This window comes from Falco biarmicus, chromosome 9 (assembly GCF_023638135.1).
Source record: "Falco biarmicus isolate bFalBia1 chromosome 9, bFalBia1.pri, whole genome shotgun sequence".
Classification (NCBI taxonomy): domain Eukaryota; kingdom Metazoa; phylum Chordata; class Aves; order Falconiformes; family Falconidae; genus Falco; species Falco biarmicus.
In genome coordinates this window covers 44,467,978-44,493,264 of record NC_079296.1, presented here as the reverse complement: position 1 = coordinate 44,493,264, position 25,287 = coordinate 44,467,978, and the positions used below count along the sequence as shown (strand labels likewise).

Sequence of the window (25,287 nt, the reverse complement as noted above, 5' to 3'; positions counted from 1 at the left end):
GGAAATGAGATTAAAAAAATGTAATGTAGGATATATGGGTTTCCTTATGAAAGGAAGTGCTGAGAATAATGTTAATGCTTCATAGCCTGACTTTGCATGTCCGCACCACAAGGATGTCAAAATGATAAATGCAGTAGTGAATAAATTTTAGATTGCATGCCTTAGAAATATGTCCAAGCTTAGAGTTAAAATTGCATTTCTTATTTCCATAATTTCTGTTCAATGCGTTATTTGACCTATTTCAGCTCCTTGGAGAAAGAGCATTATACTGCCAGTCAAACAACTACTCATAGCTTCTTGATAATTAATACTTTTACATTGCAATGTGAAGTGTTTCCCTATATAACTGGTATAATCCTTTTATTCCATTAGGTATCTATTTTTTAGCCTACAGTACTTTGTCAGTGACTGGAAGAAGTGATTTATTAAATGTTGGAAAACATAGTACTGGATAATTCCTGTACAACATTAAGGAGATTGTAAATGATCCAGAAGAACTATAAACTATAGAAGCATAGAACAGCTCAGACTGAAAGAGACCTCAAAAGATCATCTGGTGTAACCTTTCATGGAAAAGAGAGCCTAAATGAGTTTATCTAGCAGCCTGTCCAGTCGTGTCTCGAAACATCCAGTGATGGGGTCTCCAACCACATCGCTGGGGAGGTTGTTTCAGTGATGAATTATTTTTGGATTTTTTTTAAAAATTGCCTTTTCTACACCAAGATGAAACCTCTCCCACTTGCCCCTTGTCTTCTCCATGTGGCTCCTTGTGGAGAACAAGTCTCAATCCTCTTTGTAGCTGCCATTTAGTATTGGAAAATGGTGATGAGTTCCCCCTGAGCCTTCTCTTCTCCAGGGAGAAAGGACCCAACTCTTTCAGCCTTTCTTCTAAGGCAGGTTCTCCAGTCTTTTGAACATCTTCATGGCCTTACTTCGGACTCTCCATCTGTCCTTGTTTCCTTTTAAATATGGGGATGAGAACTGGACACAGTATCCAGGTGCAGCCTCGCAAGCACTGGGTGCAATGATCACATCTCTTTCTCTGCTAGCAATGCCCCTGCACGGGCAGCCCAGGGTCTGATTTGCCTCCGTGGCCACAGCAGCGTGCCACTGATGTACCTTCAGCTTGTTGTCCACCAGGACCCCTGGGTGCCTTTCAGCAAGGCTGCTCTCCAGCCACACGTCCTGGCCTGTACTGGGCTCGTGGTTTATGTCATGCCAGGTGCCAGTGCTCTGCCCTTGTCTCTGTTAAACTTCACACAGTTCTTGCCTCCCTGCTCTTCCAGCCTGTCCCTGTAAGGTGGCTCTCCCTTCTGTCTCATCCACCTCACCGCCCAGTTTAGCGTCATTGTGCTCTCAGATCCCACCTCCCCAGGTCGTTCATGATGTTGAGCAGCGCGGGGCCTGGTGTCAATGCTGGGGACCCCACATGTGAGGGGCTGCCAGCCTGAGTGGGAGCTGCTGGTTGCCACCCTGCCGCCCACTCCCTGCTCGCCTCATGGACCGCCCGCCCAGGGAGCCTGGCAGGAGGCTGCAGGGAGCCGTGTCCCACGCTGTGATGAAGCCCACGTAAACAAGGCCCACTGCTCTCCCCTCGCTGACTGAACATGTTACTTCATTGTTATCAGGCATGAGTTGCCCTTGGGAAACGTGTGGTGGCTTTTCCCACTAGTCTGCTCCATGTTTTGGTTTGTGACGGTTCCTAGGAGGCCTGGCTCCATTACTTTCCCAGAGACTGGAGTAAGATTAATGGGGCTGTATTTTCCTGGGCCCTCTTTTTAGCCCTTCTTGTAGATAGGTGTGACGCTGATCACCAGGACTTTTTAAAGATTATAGGCAGTGGCCTGGCAAAGGCCACAGACCAGTCCTTCCTCCACAGCTGGTGGGTCAACACACTGTTGTTGATGGTGCTTGATCTTGTGACCCCGAGGTCCAGCTGTGCTGGTAAGGATGGAGGCAAAGAAGGGATGGAGAACCTTGGCCTTGTCAGGATTGTTAGTGGCTGGTTTCTTTAAATTTCCAAATATATTGGATGTGAAAGTGTAAAGATATGAAAATCTTCACTTTAAAATTATTTACAAGGAGCTCTAAGCAAATCCAGTTAAAGTGACGCTCCTTCCTAGGCAATGAGATTTAATTGTCCTGAGATCGCTAGGTTCTGAGCACAAAAAGTAAAGGAACATGATTTTGAGTTGTTTACGGCAACTTTATTTTTATTACTATTCTTGATAAATAATGACTAGTCATTGCTTGAAACTAAGATTTTCTTCAGTAGCCAAACTGAGCCAAAAATATCTAATCATAAACTTCCTGATGTTCTCTACTTTAGGTTTGATACATTAGGTTTTGTGTGACTATTTTTTTCTTAGTTATTTCATTTTAATTGCAGACCACTGGTGGTTCCAAAGATGTAGTGTGTTACACTTGCTTTATTCTAGCATCTTTTAACCTATGCAGAATTTTTCTTCAAGTCGTTTCTTTTTTCTCTAAGTTTTGATTGCAACCCTAGAAACCTCTTTTTCCCCTTTCTAGCTCGTCTGTCTGTCTTCCCCCCCCCTTCTAGCGCTCTCTAACTTATTTTGCTTTTGTGCTGCAAAGTCACTTAATTTAACTGTATTTCAGTTTCTCCTTGTATTGGGGACTATTTCTTAGAGCTATTTCCTCATTCCCAAAAGGGTGTTTCTTTTGGTGCCATCCAGTCTCAAGGGGTATTGGTGACCCCAGTGATGCCTGTATACTGAGGTGGGAGGGACTGCTAGTGGTCAAAGGAGAGAGAAGCCGTGGTGTAGGTGATGGATCCATTTTTGGCACCATCCCGAGTATGCTGCTTTTTCACTGAGTTCCTCTATGAATTTTTTAGATCAATTAATGGGAAGTTCTATCAAAAGACACCTGAATGCATGTCTGATTGGCAAAAGCACTCTGCCCCTAGAGTGCCCATCAGAACTGTCACGACTCAATTTTCAAAATAACTCTTCACATTGAAAGCTCAAACCTTTTAGAGTTTTAGTCACTCCTGTGTCTTTGGCACCTAGGTGTTGAACTTCTGAAAAACCCTGGCCTTTTGTGTCTTGTGGGCTCTCTACTGAGTCATCTCCCATTTGTTCAGCTCTCACTGATTTCAGTTTGAGCTGTACAGGAGAATGCACCCTCTGATGTGCAATTCTGCACGTGTATAAATTAATGCCATTGGTGTTCAGGGTTCAATATGTAAGTTCTGACAGATGTGATCAGATAATGCATTCTGGAGGGATGCTAGCCTTATCTGGTTTTCTGCTTTTGAGTTTCAGTTGCAAGATACGGTTAGGTGGGCGGGTTTTTTTGTGCATTGTTTTTGGAAACAGTGCTTGCTTGACTTGTTGTTTTTAAGTCACGAAATACGTACTTCAGTACATAAGAGTTTTGCAGTAAGCAAACAGCTGTCTAATAGCGCGTGATATTTTGCTATTAATGCACTAGTAGCTTGAAAATCCTATAATACATTTTTCAAGATATGGATTAGTACTTGTGTGTCATCTGTTCAAACTGATAAAGCATTTGGAAAATGTGAGAAACGTTTATGGAACAAGTTCATACTTTAAGTACTAATTTTGGAGTCAGGTCACACTTCAAGCACTAATTTTAGTGACTGACAGGGAGTGTGTGCTGAGTTTTTTGAGAGATGACTGTCTCTAATTTTGTGTACATTTCGGAGCTAGAGCTGTTGTTTCTGTGCAGTTGTGGATGTGATGCTGTGTTCTGGTGATACAGGGAGAAAAGCAGTCTGATTCAGGATGTGATTGGTTGTACCCACAGAGAAATGTTTTGTAGGAAAGTGCTTGTTGAGTTAACATCACATGAGCTTTCTTATATAATCCTCTGAATTAAATATCCCCCCCCCTCCATATTCAGATCATCTCTCACTGATAATAATTTCATCTACCTCCACAATCTCACTGGGAAGCCAGCTAGTGTAGATGACTGTGTTTTGATGTATCTGCTGCTTTATCAGTTTGTTGCTAAATTATCCTGATTTGTTCAATTGAATCTGAAGGATAATAGAAAAGCTACAAGTACTCCCGTATCTATAGCACATTTTTGCTTTATATCACAATGCAATCAAAGCCTTTAAAGTGTTATTGGATTAAATAAAATTTTGTCTGGCACAAAATGGCTAAGGGGTAGCTGCTTGAATAATCATCATTCAGCACTTGATTGCTAGCTAATACAAAACTGTCTCTGTAAATGTAGTAAAGTATTTTCCATATTTTCATTGGTTTGGGTTTTAATCACAGATAAATCCATGCAAACTGTTCAAGTACATTTAGAACAAGAATCCTGTTATGATTTTAAAAAATAACATTTTAATTTCTAGATATCTTTAGGTTTTTACTCATAATTTATTACTAGAATTAATAAATTCAATTATCCCAGCAGTCTCCCATGGCTGATGCCAACTGGTGTTCAGCTAGCAGTAACGTGAAGATCTCTACTTTGCTTTAAAAATGAGTGTCTTGAATATTTACTGTACAAATATCAACAACTTAAGAAAGAGTCACCGTCAGCCTAGGCTAATTCATAGCAAACGTTTGCAAGTAATATTTAAGGATTCCATTTCTTCTCCCTTAATAAATATCTTGCTAAGGCTTGATATCTTTTCCCCTTACCTAACTTTTGTTTACTTCCAAAAGCACAGGAATAGAAATTTTAGGTTATATGTAAATAGGTTTGTATGTGGGCTTATATATAAAATTTAGGTTTTAAGATTCAGGGTATGTGAATAAGCAAGGTAATGTATAAACTGCTCTGCGTGTATTTTTAATTTTTGCAAGTCCCTTTCTAGAAGGGCTCCCATGTAATCTGAAAATATAAGGAGAAGCACCACGGGATTCTCTAAGAACTACAGGGAACCCTTGTTATACTAAGTCATTGTAAATATTTTGCCATTGACTTCAATGAACATAAAATTTAACTCTGTATATGCTATTAAATGACCTTTTATGTTTCCTTCTTTATAGAATGCAATAGAGATAAAAAAATATATTGGGGAAAAAGATTGGATTTTTTTGAGAAGGGTTTTTTGTTGGGTGTTTTGTTTTGGTTTTCTTTTTTTTTTGGTAACTGGAGCTGCATTGAGAGAGCAAGTCCAGTTGTTTGTAATTGGCTTTTTTGTAGTGCATTTAAAAATGGGAACAGTGATTTAAAATAAGCATGTCACTTTTATGGTGGTTCTCAGAGAAATGATCAGTTATAAATGAATAACAAGATAAAGGAAAAAGTAATTTGCATGTTGATACTGAATCTATAAAGCTGGTAATACCCAGCAGTAGTCAAAATATACAGTATTGTTAAAAAGTCTTTCAGCATATGAGCTCTGGCTTTAAACCAAATGTGGGGTCTTAAAAATACCTCCTTGGGAATGCACTAGGTAGTTGCCGTGCCTGTGTTAATAAGTGAATGTTACTGTGTAGCTACAAAATTTGGATGCCTGTCTACTAGTGGCTTCAGAAGAGTTAAGCAGGGTCTTTTCAACTCTTGTTATCCTAGGTCACTTTTTTCACTCTTTTTACAACTAAGGCTATCTATATGGAATAAATGCTTACAGTAATGTGTAAGCACTGTATCACTTAAAGCTGGCATGGAAAACTTTTTTTATTGGAGATTTATCCAGTACAGTCTGCTTCTACAGTAAGAATGCTGCTAGAGAGATGTGACGGGTGGTAATGGTTACTGCTGCTGCAGTCTGTGCATGAACAGCTGCCATGAGTGCTGCTGTTTCCCAGGATATTTTAAATCGTATATTCTCTCTTTTCCTGCATTTGGCCTTTGCAATTACAGATATATTAATATCAGAGCATAGTACTGGAAACAATTAATATGGTAGCCTTGAAAGAGGAGATACTATTTATAATACCTATATCATGTCTTGAAGATCATTCAATAAATTAGCTATAATGAGCCATCCTGTGCTGTTATAAACATGATGAAATAGTTCAATGAGACAAGAATACAAAATTGCTAACACTAACTAAGCTTTAGACTTTAAAAAAATAACATCTGAACATTTTCTACTGTTTTCTTTTTTCCCCAACGTTCCCAAAGGACTGTTGTTTTTAATCAACTCCATGCTTGTAAGTAAAGGATCTCGAAGCCTTCCTTTGAAATGGGAACTTAATTCTTGTTCATTTGATTAAACAGTGCTATATGAGACTTAGCAATGGTATACCTACTTCTGGAGTATGGGAATCGTGCATAAAGCTTTGTTGCTCAAGTGAGGCAAGAAAAATAAAGAAAAAATGCCTAGAAATTCTTTACTCTCATCTAGTTGGAAAAAATCCATCAGAAATCAATAGCTCCCACTGCTTTAGCATGAAACACCTGGACACTTGACAATTAAAAAAAAGACAACTTTAATGGATTATTTGTTATTGCTATTTATGTACTGAATTCAAGGACATCGGAATACTTAAAAGAAGTTCTCTTTTGTTACCTATAAATTTTTTGGGTCTGCTACCCCTGTTCAAAGACTAGAAATAAATTAAAGGGCAGTACCAGTAATTTTGTGAATGCCTGCGATATATCAGTTATAAAAACAGAAACAAAAAAAAAACCCACAAAAAACTTTACAATGGAATGGTAGATACTTAGCAGGCTTCTGGAGCTATGAAGGACAGTTCCACCATGGAAAAGTCAATTCAGGATTCTGTTAGGAGTCCCAAAAAAAAGTGGGAGGTGGGCAAATAAAACAATAGGATTTATTTTTTATTACAAAAAGAATAAAGAAAGCTGTATAATCTCTACAGTGTTTTCTGTTGTTTCTGTACTTCTGTTTAGAGCAAGGTTTTAGGATTTGTTTTTTCAATAATCAATGAAGCTGTAAGAGTTTGTTTCATCATGAGTGCAACATGAAATAACAGGAGGATTGTAACATTTCAGAAAACTCTGTTTTCTGTGTGTGAGTATATCCAGCAGAAGACACCAAACAGCTCTAGGGATATCCAGGATATCAGTTAGTTACACAGCTTCTGAGCTTTTGAATGTTAGTGAATGACTTTTGTAGCTAAGTCACGTGATTTTTGCAGGCCACGGGACAGCTGTACATAGACATATATTTCCATGTGTGTCAGCCTGGTTAGACTTGCACAAATATTTCCAAGACATAAAAGGCTATAACTTAAAACTGACCTATAATGAGACTTTATTTGTGGTTTGCTTTTTTTTTAAAAAAAAAACCAAAACCAAAAAAAACCCCGCACAAACAAAAAACAAACCACAAACCCAAAACCCAACCAAAACAGCAACTCCAAGCAAAATATTATATACTTCTCAGGTTAAGGAGTGGTTTTCAAAGCTGTCATAAGCTGTCAGCATCACTGTTATCCTCAACTGTTGTGCTTTATTTGAAGCACCAGTGACAGAATTGAAAACAGTGGAAGAAAAGCTTGAAATCATGTCCCAGTGGAGAAAATGAAGCATCACAGCTTAGTCCTTTTATTTTGTAAATAAAATAGATGGGGCTTTGAGGGGAAGGTTTTGACTTCAGCTCTGCATAGGCAGAGCACCATGTCACTCCTCTGGAAGGGTCGGAGACTCCAGTCCTGGCTGGCTGGCTTGCTGTACTGGCTGGCCATAGTTTGTTAACAATTTATATCAGCAGAGCAGTCTAATTACCTGTGTAATTTCTGTTAGTACTCAAATTAAACTATGCTGTGGCTGTATCTTCAGTGGCACTTTTGCCAGTGTAATACGTCATGTGCTCAGTCTTAGCTCTACTCTGACACAGCTGAATTGGCAAAAGTTCCTGCTGTGGATGTGAGTTAATCTTGAATAATACGGAACAGAGAAGTGATTAAAATAAAACCAAACAAAACCTCTGAAGAATATATTTTGAATCTAAAACTCAAAAATGCTGACCTTGACAAGTTTTGGCATTAATTATGGTAGAAGAGGAGTATCCTGCACTTCAGACACTGCACTCTGAGAATTCACTGCGTCACTGGCTCAAAGACATGCTTTGTGATCCTGTGTGCCTCCTTAGTCTTGCTCTTGTCCTCTGGGGACATCTCTGCTTACTTTGCTCCATATAATGCAACTACTTTCATAAAAGTATTTGCACAGATAGTTTCTTCAGAGGAGGCTGGCAAATATAAGTGTTCTGTTCTCTAAATCCATATCAAATTGAGCTGCTGCTCATCAAATAGTTTTAATTACCTTTTGTAATTATGAAAAGTGCTTTCAAATACCATTATCTTCGGTTTTCCTTATTTAAAAGGGATAGAAATATATCCGATTACCGTTTACTTTTTTTGCCTAATCAAATTTTAAATGGCCATTTAATTGCTCCTGTGTAAAACTGGCCTTAAAAGGTAACTGGGCTACTATTTTGTATCTGAAGATATTTCTGCTATGTAAAACCTGATCATTCTCGGAATGTCAACAGTGATGTGCTGTCACTGTTTGCATTTACAAAAATCTTGTATTGTTTCCAAAATTCAATGTGATACATTTCACTTCAGGATTTGCTTGCAGTTATTAAAAACATAGTAATTTTTTTATAGCCTGCACTTTTTTGTAAGTATTGCTGTCAGGGGGAAAATGGCAGGACCTTTTATTCTGAATCTGCAAAAGCATTTGAAGGGAAACTTTGAAATTTATCCCCAGGATGTTTTTTCTCTCCACTGAAAACTTCAAACTACCGTATTTTTCTCTCTGGGTGGGGAGAAAAAAAAAAAAAAAAAAGTCTTGCATACAAAGATCAGGGTGTGGATTTTCTTATTCTTTTCAAATATTTTATTAATCTTCCTTTGCTTAGTCTGGTTAACAAGGAAAACTTGTAGTGCTATTTGAGATAATACACTAAGAATGAAAAAAAAGTTACTTTGAAAGACTTTTACAATTACTTGAGTTGTCTTTCAGGACAGTACTTACAGGTGTATTGTATTTCAGTGTTTTGATTTTCACCTTGGTATTAACTTGTTGGCTATTTACTTTATATCAAGTTATGAGAAAAGAGCAACTTAATGTGTTTATATAATTTTGAATTTGTAAAGTTCTATGTGCATTGAGCACAGCTTCATTCCTTTGATAGCAGGCAGCAGAATATTTTGTAATAGTCTGTATGGTACATAACGTCCACCTATAATTTTAACATATAGTATATTAAATCCTGGTCTTTTTCCCCACAAAATGAGTAGGAATTTAAACTTTGAGAATTAAGATTGTATAAGGACATTGAATCATGGTGCTCTGGAAATCAGTGTCTACTTTGAAAATCACACTTCATTAGAAAGAACCTTGCCTTAGTGAAGAAAATTAAAATATCTATCAGACGTCTTCCTCTGAAAATTTCACTTAATTGTTGAATAATCCAACCGGATTGGGAAGGTTAAAGAGATATATTAGAAGACAGGAATGATAGCTCACCCTGACGTGCTGTCAGCCTATTCCAAATCTCATCATGTAACTGCGTATTCCAAAGTTACAGCCAACAGTCCAAACTATAATCAGGTTTTTGAACTGTGTTGCTGGGGTGTTTGGACAGATCTATAGAAACCTAACAGATAGTGTACCTGAAATGACACAATCTGTGGTGCATTGCTTGTATTTAAGTTCTAGGCCAATTATTGTGACTGGTGATTCAAATTAGCATTGTCCTTAGGTTTTTGGCTTTGTTTTCTTTTGTTGTGTGGTTTATGTTGTGGGTTTGTTTTTTTAAGGTTGTTACTATATTCAGTATTTTTGCTCCTTTTTCATGGAAAAGTATTTTATTAAAAACCATATGTCAGTATATTAATATAAAAATATAGCTCTTGGTTAAAGAATACAAAATAGGTGTGCTTACGTTTTGGAAGGGATACTTTGGAAATTACAAGTACTTGAAATTATACTGAACCCTGCTGTATTCTAGTTCATTTTCCTGGTAGTATTTCCAAATACAAGGTTCCTTTTGTGAATCTTTTTAAGAAGCTTCATTGCAAATAATGTTGGGATTACACTGAATTTTGTGTGCCCTGTGCTTTCCATTTCTATTAATTAGTCTGTCTTGATCAGTTGATGTTACTGAGACCAATTTGATCAAATTTACTTAATGTATACTTTAAAAACATCCAATATTTAGCCTTTCTTTTTTTTGTTTGTTTTGTTTCTCCATAGATACTACAACGTATTCCACTGAGCGATCTGAGCACTTTAAGCCATGCAAAGACAAGGATCTTGCATATTGTCTCAATGAAGGGGAATGCTTTGTGATTGAAACTTTAACAGGATCACATAAACACTGCCGGTAAGTCATTTGTGAAGAAGTTGAAAAAAAAAGTCTTTTGTCCAAGGGAGAAAGCATTAGAAAAACGTAAAAATTCAAACTTAGAATGTTATAAAGCAATGACATTTGCCTCCAATTTGATTGCAACTCTGGTAATTGATTTTTTCACTAATCTGCAATCTTTAGAAATAGAAAAATGAAAATAGAAAAAGCAACATTTTGATTATTTTTACAGATAAGAAAAATCTTCAATATTCTGTTTTGTAATCATATAAACAAGTAAGGATTAATGTTTTGGGGTTTTTTAACACGTTAAAATCCTAGGTTCTTCTACATATCAAAGTGTTCCTTTAGTTTGGGTGCTCAAAGTGGAGCTTTGACAACAGCTTTATGCACTTTTCATTGACTGAGAGTAAGACTTGTTCAGTTAATAGTTTTAAGAATTAGGGTTTCTTAAGTTTAGTTACTGAAAGACAAAATAAACTGTAATATCCATCTGAACCTGCTATATAGCTGCTGTACAGTTTTATACTCCTGAACTTCTGTTAACATCTATCACCACCTTGAATGTATTTGAAAGACTATCAGAAAGCAAGCCAGATCTCGAGATGTAAGTATTCTAGATGTAGCAGCCAGTAAAAGGGAGTGATATGCAGAAGGAATACTGTAACATCTTCATAAAGATGAGAATAAAAATACTTCTGAAATATTCAAACGATCTTTTAAACGGAAGTGGTCCAAAATGAAAACCTGTACTTGTGATGTTTTAATTTACTCCTAAGATACTGTATGTGGCATACAGAAGGTGTATCTAAGATGCTTATATGCCCAAATTCTAAACTAGCATATAAATACATGTATAACACTAATAGAAATAATGCATCCAAGATATTCAGAAGCTTTCCTCAGTGATTTGGGACTTAAGCTGCTAAATCCCACTGAAAGTAGGAAAAAAAAAAGTCACAAAGTTGTAGGTGCCTGGTTTGAAAGTGGAAGTTTATGGATTTCAGGATTGATGAAAGTCTGTTTATCATTAGAACAGTATTCCTAAGATTTTTGCTTTTAATACTAAGCTGGTAATTTTTCCCCATTCAGTTGTATATGCTTCCGTGACCGTTCATTTATCGTCTTTGTCGTCTTATGGCATGCTTATGAAAATGAGTCATTAATTATGGGAAAAATGATGAGGTTTTCAACTTTCACAAAAAAAACCAAACATTTTTTTTTTATCAAAGCAGCAGGTGTGTGATTTTCAGTCTTAGTGTCATGAGCGGATCAGAATATTCAAACTGCACAAAACTAATACAAATTAATAGCATTGATAAATTGATATATAGGAGGATTTTTAATTAGGGTGGTAAATTTATTTGAACAGACTCTTGTAGTAAACTGTATGGATTATACTCCTGCAGATATTTAAAATATTATTTCATAAGAAATCAGTCTCTTGTTTGTTTGTTTGTTTGACTTTTAAGATCTTTCCTCTTAAATAATAAATATATATTATTTATTTGCATATAAATATGTTTATATATACAATAAATAAAAATAAACAAATTCTTGTTTATTTTCTGTGATTGTAATGCTGCAGTCTGACTAAGGGTTAGAAGTTTTTTCCATCCAAGCTTTCCCCCCTAACTAAAGAAGCTGGAGTGATGGGTTTTCGTTCTTTCCAGCAGAGTGGTATTTTTTCATTGCTTTCTCTTGAGGTTTTTCTTCCATAGGGAAATGTGGGTGTCATTTGTGAATCTGTTGGCTCCTGTGTGTAACAGGTTTGCATTGCTTGTACAAGTTTCAGGCATTGACACGTTCTCTGGGAATTAAACATCTGCTTATTTCAGTGGGTACTTTCAAGTGTGCAGCGTGAAAAGACACGTATAAAGCAATAAAAATTCATATAGCAAGAGAAGACACCTTTTAAAATTTAAAAGGTGATAAAACTAGTCATAATGCTTTGTAAGGACCTTCAACACTGCAAGCAGCAGCTTGTTCAGGATCACTTTTATGATACTGATATGTATGTCATTAATGAAGAGAAACCTTTTAATTTGACCTTCAAATTCTGTATCTCTACCTTGGTAACAGATTATGTGTCTCTTCGTTAGAACCAGTGTTGTAGTGAGTAGGATGCAGGTGGTTTTCTATCTGTAGCCTAGAACCATGTTCTGAAATAGCAGCTAGAATGTAAGCATATAGAAAAATACAATATTGGTGTACTGTATTTGCCCTCAAAGTAGGAAAAAAGTAATTTTCCCTGAGAGAATGAAAGCATTGTGGAATTCCCGTTGCAATTAAAAAAATCATTTGAATGCAGAATTATGAAGACTTAGAGAGTGAAATGATACTTTGTTCTCAGAATCAAGCTGCATTGTGTATTTTCATTGGGAGTTTGATTTTGTGTATGTTCTGGGAACAGAGCACCAATTTCCTGAAATGGGAATTTGCCATGTGGAACAGCTGCAGATCGAAGACCTTGATGTAGCAAAAAATTTTGGTCCCACTTCCTCAGGTTTAAAGAGTGTTAGTAAATTATATGCTTAGGCAGTTGTTCTTGTTGTGTGTACGTGTTTAAGGACAAAAATGCTAATGATTGTTAAAGCATAAAAAAAAAAATACTTGATACTTGATAGCAATTAATATATACTTGAGTTAGATCCTGGACCTCTTCTGTATGCTCATGAACCACACTGTCAATGCAAACATCTCAACTGGCAGTTCAAGCACCTTTCAGAGTTGACAAAATTCATCATACTCTTGTGTGACGATAGATGAGCATGTGTTGAACTCCAGCAGTCAGTAATGGCATTGGCAGTTGGATGTTGTAGAGCACTGGCTCTTATAACTTTTTTCTGTTTTGAGATACATGCCTTACTAAGATTGAACCTTGAATTTTGGCGAGTAGGACTAGCATGCACCCTTGCTAAAGGGCAAGAGGGAGGCCAGTGGCAGGAGACCACTGGGAACAAGGGAGTCTGAAGCAGCCCTGCTCATGCATCTTCCAGTCTTAGCCACCTACAGTGGAGGTTTCCTGAAGTCATGGGATTTGTTTTTTAGTTTAGTTGACAAAGTGAGGGGAAAAGGGAAAAAAAAAAAAAAAAAAAAAAAAGGAACGCTTACAGTTTTGAATTCTATAATTCCTTTTTTTTTTTTTTTTTTACTCCCTGTCTCTTGATAAAAAATTTCCTGGGGATGTAAACTGGCAGAGTTCTCCTGCGTGGTTAGATAACAAGATACGCTGGATGTTGTTTGTGCTATTTTAAAGGTGTGACTTCAGTATTTATTTTTGTGAATGGTTTAACACAGGCTTGTTTTAAGGATAGGGTAGGTCAACAGTAGAGAAACATCAAATTTAGCTTCTCCATATGCTGGTGGATTTTTTTTCGGTTTTCTTTCCCTGTTGCCTTCTTGAGAATTTAAGCTGAATAGTGAGGGTGCTTTTATTTGTTGTTTACACAAAACAAATCAAGTAGACAGTCAACACTGACATGTCAGCATTTAACTGGGTATTACATAATGCAGGCTTTAAAAAAAAAAAAGGTAGTTTAGGATTTGTCTTTACAATTTTACTTCAAAGACCCTATCTCAAGTGACAGTGGGTTTGGGGGGAGTGTCTTGGTTTTTTTTGTTGTTGTTTTGGGTGGGTTTTTTGCGTGAATCCTACTTGTTGGGTTTTTTTTTTTTCTTTTTAGCCCCTTCATTTTCTTCTGATTACCCATTTAGGACTGGAAAACACTGGGTGAATGAGTGGCTAAAACTTTTGAGGGGAGAAGAGGATTGTGCTGTTAAATTTCTCTTCTGAAAGAAGCCATTAAGACTATTGTATATGCACTGGAAATCTTGGCATTGGCAATGAACTGTAATGTCCTCCTTATTGATTTGAATACACTGGATGAGAGATTCTTTTGTCCTTTCTTCCTGTCCTTCATCTCTCCTTCACAATACAAGTGGTAGAAAACCGGAATAAATTTTCTAACAACAGAGAGTGAAAGAACATATTCACAAATGCACAGTAAACAAAATATCATTCCCAGTTAATCAAATTACAGCAGGCTGTACATATACATCTAAAGAGCATTACTATGGTTGCTATTCGAGAGTTCTCAGATTTCACAGGACAGGCTACTTTTGATGCATCTGTCTTGCTCTAATGAATTTTGAGATTGATTGATCTTGCTCATTTTTAAGCATAAAAATTACCATTTTTACACTTAGTTGATTAAAAAATGATACTAGTTTTGCTCGGCTTTGTTTAAAATCTGTTGTGAGACCAAAAGGATTAAATTCCCATTTAATGAAAGTCCAGTTTGGATAAATGGTTTATATACTGTCAGGTTTTATTGTGAGTCTTTTGCACAGTAGTAACTGTAATCCAGGCGTAGCTCTTGCTGCCAGGAAAAGCAGGAGAAAGGGATCAAACAAATGGGACTTTAGAACAGCTCTGAGCATGGCATATGATGCATGCAGTTAACAATGTTAAACATCTAAAAGGATAAAAATATAGTATCCTCATTTTAGTTATGTGGCTTGTTACCTAGGCTTTTGCAGTCTGACCTAGGTGTCTTGAAGTACCAGCTAATCCATTTTGTGTGTCGTCCCCCACCATCTTGTGTTAGTGACACTTTCCCAGGGCACTTGCAACTTGTAAATACAGCAAACCCCCAAAATTGCTCACTACTGGATAGCACTGAAAAAATAAAGCGTTTAATTAATTTTACAGTATTACAACGTTAGCTTCATCAAAAATACTCCGTTGCATTAAGCTGGCAACATACCATACAGCTAAAAGAATTTAAAGGAGGAAGAAAGCTGTGCTTAAAATTTAAGATACTTTCTATGTCAAGGGCAATCAACAGCCCTCCTGTTGTGAAAATTATTGATTTATGAGCGTAGCTGGAGCACATATCTAGGTTATATTTGTGTAGTTGCACACATCAGTAGCTGGAAATGCTACAGTTTTTACTTCCATGTTTACTTAAGAAAAGCTGAGGTGAACTTGAAATACCACATTAGGTAGCTCCAAGCTGTTGTTAAGCACCTGTATTTTAATAGATATCACACTGCATTATTATTCTATCACCAGCTTATTCAGCAGTGCTTTCACAACTTGTGGTTGCCTTCAGCAATGTAATTGTTTCTGTTGGCTCGAAGGAAATAGCCTGTGGGCCTAAAACCTTGTGGCTGTGATACATTTCAAAACTCTGGCCTGTAAGAAGTTAGGAAGCAGAATTTCTGGCCAAGACTACAGTCACCTGGATTGCACAGCCCAAGGGCAGAATCAGGTCAACTATATTCATATACTCAAGACAGTGCTAGTAAACAACAAATAAGTAAAAACCATTATTTCTTTACTATTAATAACAAATCTGCAATTTGCTTTTCCCTTTTTTATTAGAAAACCTCATGCTTTTTATATCTAGTTTTAGATATACTTTTTTCCTTCATACAAAAAGCACCCCTAAAAACCAAACTGCTTCTGTGCATTCTCTTTCAAGCTCCTGCCCCTTGAAATTATGGGAAGACATTGCATGAGTTTGCTGTTGCATGCTTGTTTTATCCTTTTAAACCTTTTTAGATGTAAATTGTGAAGAATAATGGTTTCTGAATCTCAAAATCAAATGGTAGACATCTCTAGGTATCGTAATTTTCTTGGTATTACCTGATCTTACAGGATATTTACCATTTGGTCTGAAATTTTCTGTAATCAACACATAGGATTTGAGCTTATTTAATTAGGATCGGTTAATTGGAATCAAAACGAAGTTGTTTTTTTCCAAATACTAACCTTCACCTGCATAATAACAGTACTTTCTCGGTTATCCATCTTCTTTTTCTAATAGTCCTCTAAAATTAAAACCCTTCAAGTCTGATTTTGTGGTATGAGTTTACAATAAAACACAATTAGTTTTTAAATGTAAAGACTGAGTCTTTTAACATCCTCCCCTGGTGAAACAGTGCAAGAGCATGTTATCTGAGAGGTACACTAAACACGGCTGTGTTCAACACCTGATTTGTGCTTTCATAATTTAACATTCAAAGATAGGGGCTCTCAAGAAAGCTTCTTGTCAAAGTAATTATTGATTAATTTTCACAGTCTCAACACTCCATTTTACAGTAGTTTTTATTTACAGATTATTTTCTAGATTATTGCATTTAGCAGATACTTACGTTCTTCAATCTTCTGTAACTTCTGTGGCAGAAAATACTTTCAGCTTGAAAAAATGTATATATTCAAATTGAAAAGTCTTACAAAGTTCAATTACTTTCAAATATCCGCAAAACTGAGTGTTTTAATGCAGCAGTGTAACAGTCTGTATTTCAAACATGACAGACGTTTTCCTTGATGTGTTTACAAAAATTCACCCTTCAGCACGTGCTTAAGTTTTTGAGTACTGCAATAAATTGCTCTTTATTACTGTTGTTGCTCTGGGTATCGTTCCTGCATGCATAAGCAGCTCTGTTCACCAGAGAAGTCACTGGTAGAACATCTATTCTCATCCTTTAAACATTTTCTGAAAACAACTTTTATTAATCTTATTATTTGGGGGAGGATAAATTAATTTCATGAAAAAATGAAAGCATAAAATAAAGCTTTCTATATAGTGATGGTTTTAAGTTTCTACTGAGATCCTGTACTTGGTATTCATAGTATTTCAGATTTTACTTGCTTTCAGCTGAGCACCTTAAACAAACCAGATTTCCTAATGATTTCCTTTGAAAAACTTTGATTAGTTAACAGTAACAGTAATTTCTTGGTTCCATTTCTGTCTTTTGAAGTCATGAATTACACTTCTGCTTCAGGTTATGATGAAGATATACTTCTCCTGTCAGAGCAATAAGGTAAAAGCCACAAAATACTATACACATAAAATTTACGCCCAGATATTTAAATTACACACTAATTAAACTTAACTCACCTGTGATTCATTTGATATAAGAAAATGTCCATAGAAATAAATCAAGATCCATAGTCCATTTAATCTTGTTTGAAATGCTTATTCAAATTATTATTCTTGAAAGAGTTTGAGGAAGAAGAAGAAATAAAGGAGAAATTGGGTAGCTGTGCATCCAAAGTTAATGCTGAAGCTTAAGAGAATGAATAGGTTTTAAGCTTATGTCAGCATGGAGGACTGAAAAACTGGAATTCATTTCTCTTTCCCAGAATAATAAAAGACTAATGTAAATCCATTTTCAGTTAGCGTGAATTATGGGAAAAGTAGTTACAGGCTTAGTATGTCCCTCGCCTACTTTTTAAGCCACACATTTGTAGTTCACAGATAATAGCTGTCAAATCAGTGTTAATTCTTTCATTTATGTACGTACACAGTTATTTCTCAACCATAAGAGAAGTATAATTTCTTAGAACAACCAGTAATGTGAGTGAAACAAAAGTATTTCTGAAAGCTTTAACTATCATCTCTTTCTGGAGGACTGGAAGAGTATGAGACCCAGTTCTGCTGCCTTTGCTTTTGGCACGATCCCTTCACTTAGCTGAAGGATGTGCTGGACTATAACCTTCAATTTCAGTAGAGAGAAATGGCAAATGTAGTTGCCAGACCAGCAGCTGAGTTAGCCTTCCCCCCGGCCCCAGCCACTACCAATAATTCTTATATTTCTTGATTTGGCACCTAAGTGGGAGATCGGGAAGCAATGCTGTGCTAACATTTATTCTTGTGTCTCACTAGCAAGAATATGTAAAGCCGGTGGAACCTTGAATTTTTATCACCACCTTTTCTTGTGCCTACACGTGTTTTTGAAGCTGGGTCTTGTCACTATAGGTTAGCAAGGCATCTTGATTGTATAGCGTATCTCCACTGGCAGAGATGATTCAAATCCATTCTATGTAAAATACAAACTTCCATGAGGAAAGTTGATCTGTTAATGGAAGAAACTGTCTCCTGTTTCCTATTTCCAAAGGGAAAATAAAGTTATTTTCAGTTATATCAGTATATCAGGTTATATCAGTATATGCTGTCTGGAACTAAATAAAGGATGAAAAGGTATATTCTGGAAATTGGAAAAATACAAAATGCTAGAGTCCTTCCCTGCAAAGGAATATTCTATAAATTTATAAGAATTTGTTTTTTTTCTCACCTTGCTATCCAAAACTTGCCAGTGAAAAAGGGACTGTATAGATTCTGTAGTACAAAGTATTTGTAGAAAAGAAAACCTTAAAAGGCATGGGTGCAAATAATTGACGGCATATGCTGCATCTGCCTTGAAGCTAACGTATGCAAATATTCTGCTATCAAACTGCTTTTAAATTAACTTGGAAATGAGTTAGGGTTTTTGTTGTTGTTTGTTTTACCTCCCTTAGGCAGGAAGGAATTTGTGAAATGCGTAATGCAGACATCTGAAATCTCTCTAAATTCTTATATTTACCAGTGCCTTAAGTACACTGTAAGCAGTAACATTTCCAACCTAACCCTGTCTGCAGACCTTCTCCCAGTAGATCTGCTGGAAGGAACCTTGCTAGGAGAAGAAATAAACTCTGGACAGTTGAGTCATTTAAATAGAAACAAATGCCAATGATATTAAAATGCTAGTTGCCAAGATTTAATCCACTACTAATCTAGATTAATGTAAATGAGAAGAACAGAAAATCCCATTTCCTCTACCCCTTGCTGCAAAGCAAGCCCTTCCTACTATCTGTGATAGGAAGAGGGGAAGTGAGGTAAAAATGTGTGGATTCTGTACCGTTATGAAAACTGTGTATCTGAGATTAGCTAGGCAGACAAACTGTCATATATGAATTATGTTAAAGAGATAAATATTCTGGTTCTTTGCCTATACCCATTACTGTAGTGTTTAGGAGTGAATGGATCATCTGAATTTGAAACAAGTTCCTTGAATTTAGTCCAGTGCAGGTAGTGATGAACTCTTTAAGCAACCTGCCAACAGTATTTAAAAAGGAGTATCTAATAAGAAATGCCAAGTATAAAATTTATGTCAGGTGTGTTCAGAAGTATCTCCAGAAGGTTGTTGGGGAAACATGTTTTGTGATTGCAGGCTGCCCAGAGAGGCTGTGGAGTCTCTTCTCGAGTCATTCAAAACCCATTGGACACCACCCTGTGCAGCCTGCTCCAGGTGAGCCTGCTTAGGCAGGGGGGTAGACTAGACGATCTCCAAGGGTCCCTTCCAGTCTTGACTATGCTGTGATCTTTTGGGCTATATTTGTGCTTTATCAGTCACTTTGCTAGATTGAAAACTACAGTTTTTACAATAATTATGCTGTTGAAAAAGGCTAGTGTTAGAAAACTAGAGTAATAATTTGACTTCTACTTGACTGGCATACAAATTTGAGGTCAAACTGCAGGCTGCTTAAGATACTTATAATGTGCCAGTGGTATCTTGTTAATTGCGCTATTGAAATATAAAGGATGTGTGACAGAGGAATGTCATATACAGAGACGAAGTTAGAGGTTATCTCTGGAATTACTTTCGAAGGGCAAGCCTCTGCTATGAATTACTAAGGCCATGTAAAAGGAACTTAAACAGTTAAAAATTATCATTTGCCTGTTTTGCAGTCTGGATTATAATGGTGGACACCATAGGAGATTATTCAAGAGAGCACTTTTGCCTGATGTCAAGCTTGTTCTTAAATTGCAACTATGGAAGCAGTACAGATGTTTCAAACTCAAAAGTAACTATCTATGAATTTCTTCAGAATCTCTAGGAAAAAGGAATTTTTATTGGCCGTATTGGACACTTTTTAGATATTCTTTCTTGCTTTGTACAGATCTTTCCTATGTGGCACTTCATGGTTATGACATCATTTAGATGCACAGCTGTGATGGGACAAAGTGAGATTTGAAGGGATTATACTTCTGGGGAATTTAGACATGCTATTGCAGTAAATAAGGGAGAAAGTTCATTGTTTTTTTTCCTTAAATCTTGATATTATTCAAGCAAGTTTAATCCACAGTAGCAAGTTAGAGGCAAAAAAAGCATGAAGATCATCTTTCTTCAGAGATGTTCCAATTACTTACCTTTCAGGTACAGGGTCTGGTATAGTCTAGGACAGAAAGTTTTTAAGGGATATCTATGTATTTATATATTTTAATAGATAGAAATATAGAATTTATATATTTCTAATACCCTGCTAGGCACTCCATGTATGAAATGAAGTCTTCAAAGAACTTTGCATCTTGGGAAAATAGAGGCACACCATAAAATATAAATATTGTAGAGAAAAAATTGATGTGTGCTATTTATTGTAATATTACGTGTGTTGGAAAAAGAAGGTTTATTTCAGGCTCTGGTATGAATGTGTATGTGATTTTTACCTCATCATGTAATTATCAGAATAACTTTTAAATAGGTTTTGTTGTTTTCTGAAACAGGATTTTGGTCACTTCTAAAAGTTTAATGTTCAAAACTGGTCTTACGTCTACTTAATTAAGTCCTCGACTGATTTCAGTAGGAATACTCGGGTTGAATAAAATTTGAAAATTCCATTGTGTCTTATATTAGAGTATATTTTGGGTAATTATTTTAAACAGACAGATGAATATTACAGCTGCATACACTTTTTTTCCCCTGCACGTCTCTGTTCTGCTCAGTCATGGCAACTACAGTTTCAAGTGATTTCTGCATATTTGGTTATGTGTAGCCATCCGTTCTTCCCTCGTCTTTTTCTCTTAATTTTGTGCTTAAAGAAGAAGCAACTTGAAGAACAGTATCTAGGATAATTAGACTTAATCTCTTGCTGCCTTATGCCCCGAAAATCAGAAATTTGATATTAATTGTCCAACGTGAAGACAAAAGAAAAAAATATTAGTAGTAATTTTAGGGAGGGTGAGGACTTGAGTGATCTTATCTCAGAACTTTACTTTGAATTGCAGAAAATAGAACCAAACTCCAGAGGTTTGATATGTTTTTAGTTATATGTTTTGTTCTAGTTTTTCCAGGATGGAATCGGTTAGATGACTTTTAAATATCTAGCCTTTTTATATTTCTCAACAGGTTTTTCCCCTTGTGCTTTTTTTCATTTTCCCCTTCAAATTAAAATTGGACCTGTGGGAAATTCAGAGGCATTGCTTTGTTCTCCTTCAACTAAAAAAAATAACCCCAAACCAAAAACAACCCCCCCAAAAAAACCCACCCCCCCCAAACAAACCAAACCCCCAAGGCTTTTGGTTTTTTTGAATCTGTAAACCATAGAGGACCACGTTCCTGCAAAGAGGAGTAGAGGAGAAAGCAGAAAAACAACAGCAGAGCCAACTGTTAGTTTATGGCATAAAATGAATTTCTGATTTGCCAAGATCTGTAGGTCTTGTATGCAAGTACTTTGAGAAAAAGTTTCAGTTATTGACTAATGAAAATACGGCCACAAATGCTCAATGTTTCTGTTTTCTTTAAGGCCACTGGGTAGGATGGGACCATTTCACAGTGTCCCCTGCTGTTTCAGAGCTCAGATGTGAACTGCTGTTTTTATTATGCGTTTATTGAAAATGATGGGTATTGGTGCCACAGTATATTACAAATGTCCATGTGAATTGAACCAGAGGAGGGATTTTTAAGACCAGCACTATGAGAACATGTCTTGACAGTAGACATTATAATAAATATTTCTCTTTAAGTATTTTTGATTAATACTGAATCTGCAATTTCATTAAGGGGAATATTATATTATTAGAACCACTTCAGTATTTAAAATTAAAAGCAATACGTGCAGTATTGTACCTGAGGAATAAAGCCAACAAAAGATGGTCTTTACAATATACACTCGTTTTGCTTTTTTTAGTCTTATTTTCAGCTATCATCGTTAATGGGATTTTTCTTTTCTTTAGACTTTAGTCACCTTTGGTAGATGTCTAATACAGTCATTGAAAACTGGGCTCAAAAAGGATCTGGGGATGTCATTCATGGTCACACAAAGGCAGTAAACTTCTGTCAGATGTCTGTCTGACCTTCTCTGAAAGACCTCTCAGATTGGTGATTTTATAATGTTCCTGGTCAATACATTTGAGTCATCTTTCATCTTTCCATAGGAAGGATTTTTCTGAGGTGCAGTCTAATTATTTTTTAGCAGAAATTCATGCCTATTACTGCTTGTTCTGTTTAGCATGGAAACATTACTGCTTTCTTTGTAAATTCTTTTTACAGCTTATTTAAGTTTATCACTTCCTCCACACAATGCGTCTTTCTGGAGGCTAACTTTTCCAGTCTTACCTCAAAAGTGATGCTTTCCAGATCTTGAATTCTGGCTCTACAAAGTTTAAGTAAGTTTAGTTCATGGGAATGATTTCACAAAGGCCTTTGTACCACTTTTGGGGCAGAAGATGAAGACTGATTCAGTCTACTTAGTTGTTGGCTGCACCCATGCATGTTGGCCATGTAGCTGTCATAGTTGGTGACTTCAGGTGTGCTAACTTTGCAACCATACCAGAAAGCTTACTTTGAACTAAGATCATCTATGCAGTGTAGGATCAGCTGATGTTTTCAGGGTCACTTAGATGGCTAGTCTGCATAAAAATTCTTACTAATAGGCAAAAAAAAAAAAAAAATCTTTGCATTTCCTAAAATATTTCAGTCTAAAATATTTAAAATTGGAATGCTAAAAATAATAAGGATGGGGTAAAGAATGATTACAAGCAGTAAAATGCTTTAGAATATTTTCTTGAAAAGCTTTTGGGCATCAGTTTTGTTTTCTGAAATGAAGGAGTCTTCAGTAAAAATTTGAGCTTATTTAATCAATTTCATCTTCTGTATATTGAGCAGGCTTTTTTGTTTGTCCCCTCACCCCTACTTCCTCTCTTAAAACCAATAAGGAAAACTAACAGCCTTGTGACTGTTCCTTGAAACTCAACGATGTAATATAGGTGACTGTATTTTTATAATGGAACTCAAAACCATCAAATTTTCAGATCCTGGTTTTGCCTGATAGGCAAAATGAGTTCTTTTGTACACCCTTAGCTAGTAAAACATTTCATCTGTGTAAAAAAAACAAAAACAAAACACCCCCCCCCCCCCCAAAAAAAAAAAAAAAAAAAAAAACCCAAAAAAAAAACCAAAACACCTCTGAAACCCCCAAAATCACTATAGTAGAATGACAGGAAGAGGACAAAAGGCAGAATCAAAATACCACTTTTTTCTAACTTCTCACTAAACACTTAAATCACCAAGATGTGTAATGATGACTCCCACATATCAGATAGGGGGTTTTGTGGTTTGTTGAGGGTTTTTTTGTTGTTTTTTCCTTTCTGTTCCCTCCAAATTTACATTAGCCGCAGGTGATTGTGATGACCTGCTGTGATCTCAGTGGTAGGTGTGTTGCTCATCTGTTGATTTCTAAGGTGATCATCCCTGGAGTAAATGGTGTAACTTCCTGTTCTATTTTAAATCTCCATTAACATAATCAGTTCCCATTGGAAGGAAACCTGAGCATCCCCACGTATCCTAACATCTTGTGTTCTGTTGCATAGCTTAGCATACTGCTTGTGATCTGTGTTAAATCATGTACCAAATGTTGTAATTGAGAAGTTAGAATAAACCCCCCTGCAAATAGGTCAGCATATACACTGTGGATATTTAACACTTGTCAGAAAATCCTTATGGTGTAAGGTCATTACTGTGTATGCTGGAAAGTACTGCAAGACTCAGCAGAGTTTTAGTTGGGTGCCTTTATGCAGAGCTTTAATTCTGAATAGAGCCATGATAGTTTTCAGAGATTTAAAACGCACACATAAAAAAAAATATCACAACCAAATTAATTTAAATTATGACTTCATTTTTATCAGTAGTGTTGAATATGAAAACTAGCTTTAAAATGATGCTTTTAAATTCTGTATTTTGAACATACTGCTAAATGTTTGCTTGTTTATTTTACGCTCATTGGAAGGTGCAAAGGAAGCACTGGATATTAAATATGAATTGATGATTAAATCACCATGTTCTGGAAAGATGACCAAACGTGAACAAAAATGTCACCTTACTGAATTATAGTATTTACCACTGTCTTAGCTTTGAAATAAATGCAAATAGAAAGTTCAAGGTCTCTGCACAGATTATTGCATTTTTAATTCTTGTCTTCTGCTGATGTTAGATCTGAAAGGAAATTTGTCCTGACCTTATCAGGTGCTGATGTATGTTGCTTTCTGCATACCTGTCAGTCTGTATTTCTTATTATCCATTATTCTCCTGGCAAGGACCTGCAGATGCTGCAGTTCCCTCCCTGAAAGTGCAGAGCCTGCATGCTTTAGGAGAGCTGGAGCTGGTGTGCGAATTTTATGCAGTATTCAGCTGATTTCAGTAGTCCTAATCAAAGCCTTCTGACTCCATGCTGGAACAGCAATAATACAGTAATAGGAGAAAAATTAAAATTGTCTGGTAAATCCTGAACTTTGAGCACACAAGTCACTGGATTTCTTTTTACAGCAATCTGAAATTGCATGACTTTAATTAGCCTTTACACCTTGAATGGGAATGGCAACACTGTTGACTAATTTCAGGGAAATAAATTTACAATTTTTTAAGATTTTTGGACATTTTTTGTAAATATTTCTAAAAAAGATACAAAACCTACAAATAAAAAATTAAAAATACATAAAAAATAAGATATACAATCACAATGTCTAGCTTTCATGGTAACAATCTTTTGCTCTTGGAGCAAAGTATAGTGAAACAATGAAGGTTTTAGACAACACTAAAATTTCCTTTTAGAAATGTCTTTAATTGTGGAAAATTTAAGCATATAAACATATTCAAGGAATGAGTTTTAATTTAATTTTGTGTCAGATATTGTAGTCAAGTTTGTAATTTCTGTTCTTTGGTTGAATACAAATACTTTGAGCTGTAATATGAAAAAAAGTATATTGCTGATAAAGAAATGATATCCAGAAAGAAGATGTGGTGTAAGGTACAGTTGTGTGCTTAGAAGAAATACAAAGAACATTCTGCAAGATAAATTGTAAGACGTACTGGATGTTTTCGGCAAGCCGTGTGGGTTTGTGATTTATTTTTAATGAAGCACGATCTTTATTAAAAGCCTTCATATTTTGATGAAAGCTAAGTTTATATATATGTGACAGATGTTATCATCATTGTGA

The 25,287-nt window shown here is 36.1% G+C and overlaps 1 protein-coding gene across 1 annotated transcript in view; it reads left to right on the top strand.

Annotated features, from left to right (window-relative positions):
- NRG3 (neuregulin 3) overlaps nt 1-25,287 on the top strand; it is a 428,288-nt gene that overhangs the window by 160,283 nt on the left and 242,718 nt on the right. The window contains exon 2 of the mRNA XM_056352555.1: nt 10,132-10,261. Within this exon, the coding sequence (XP_056208530.1) occupies nt 10,132-10,261 (130 nt within the window). The remainder of the gene's footprint in view (nt 1-10,131; nt 10,262-25,287) is intronic.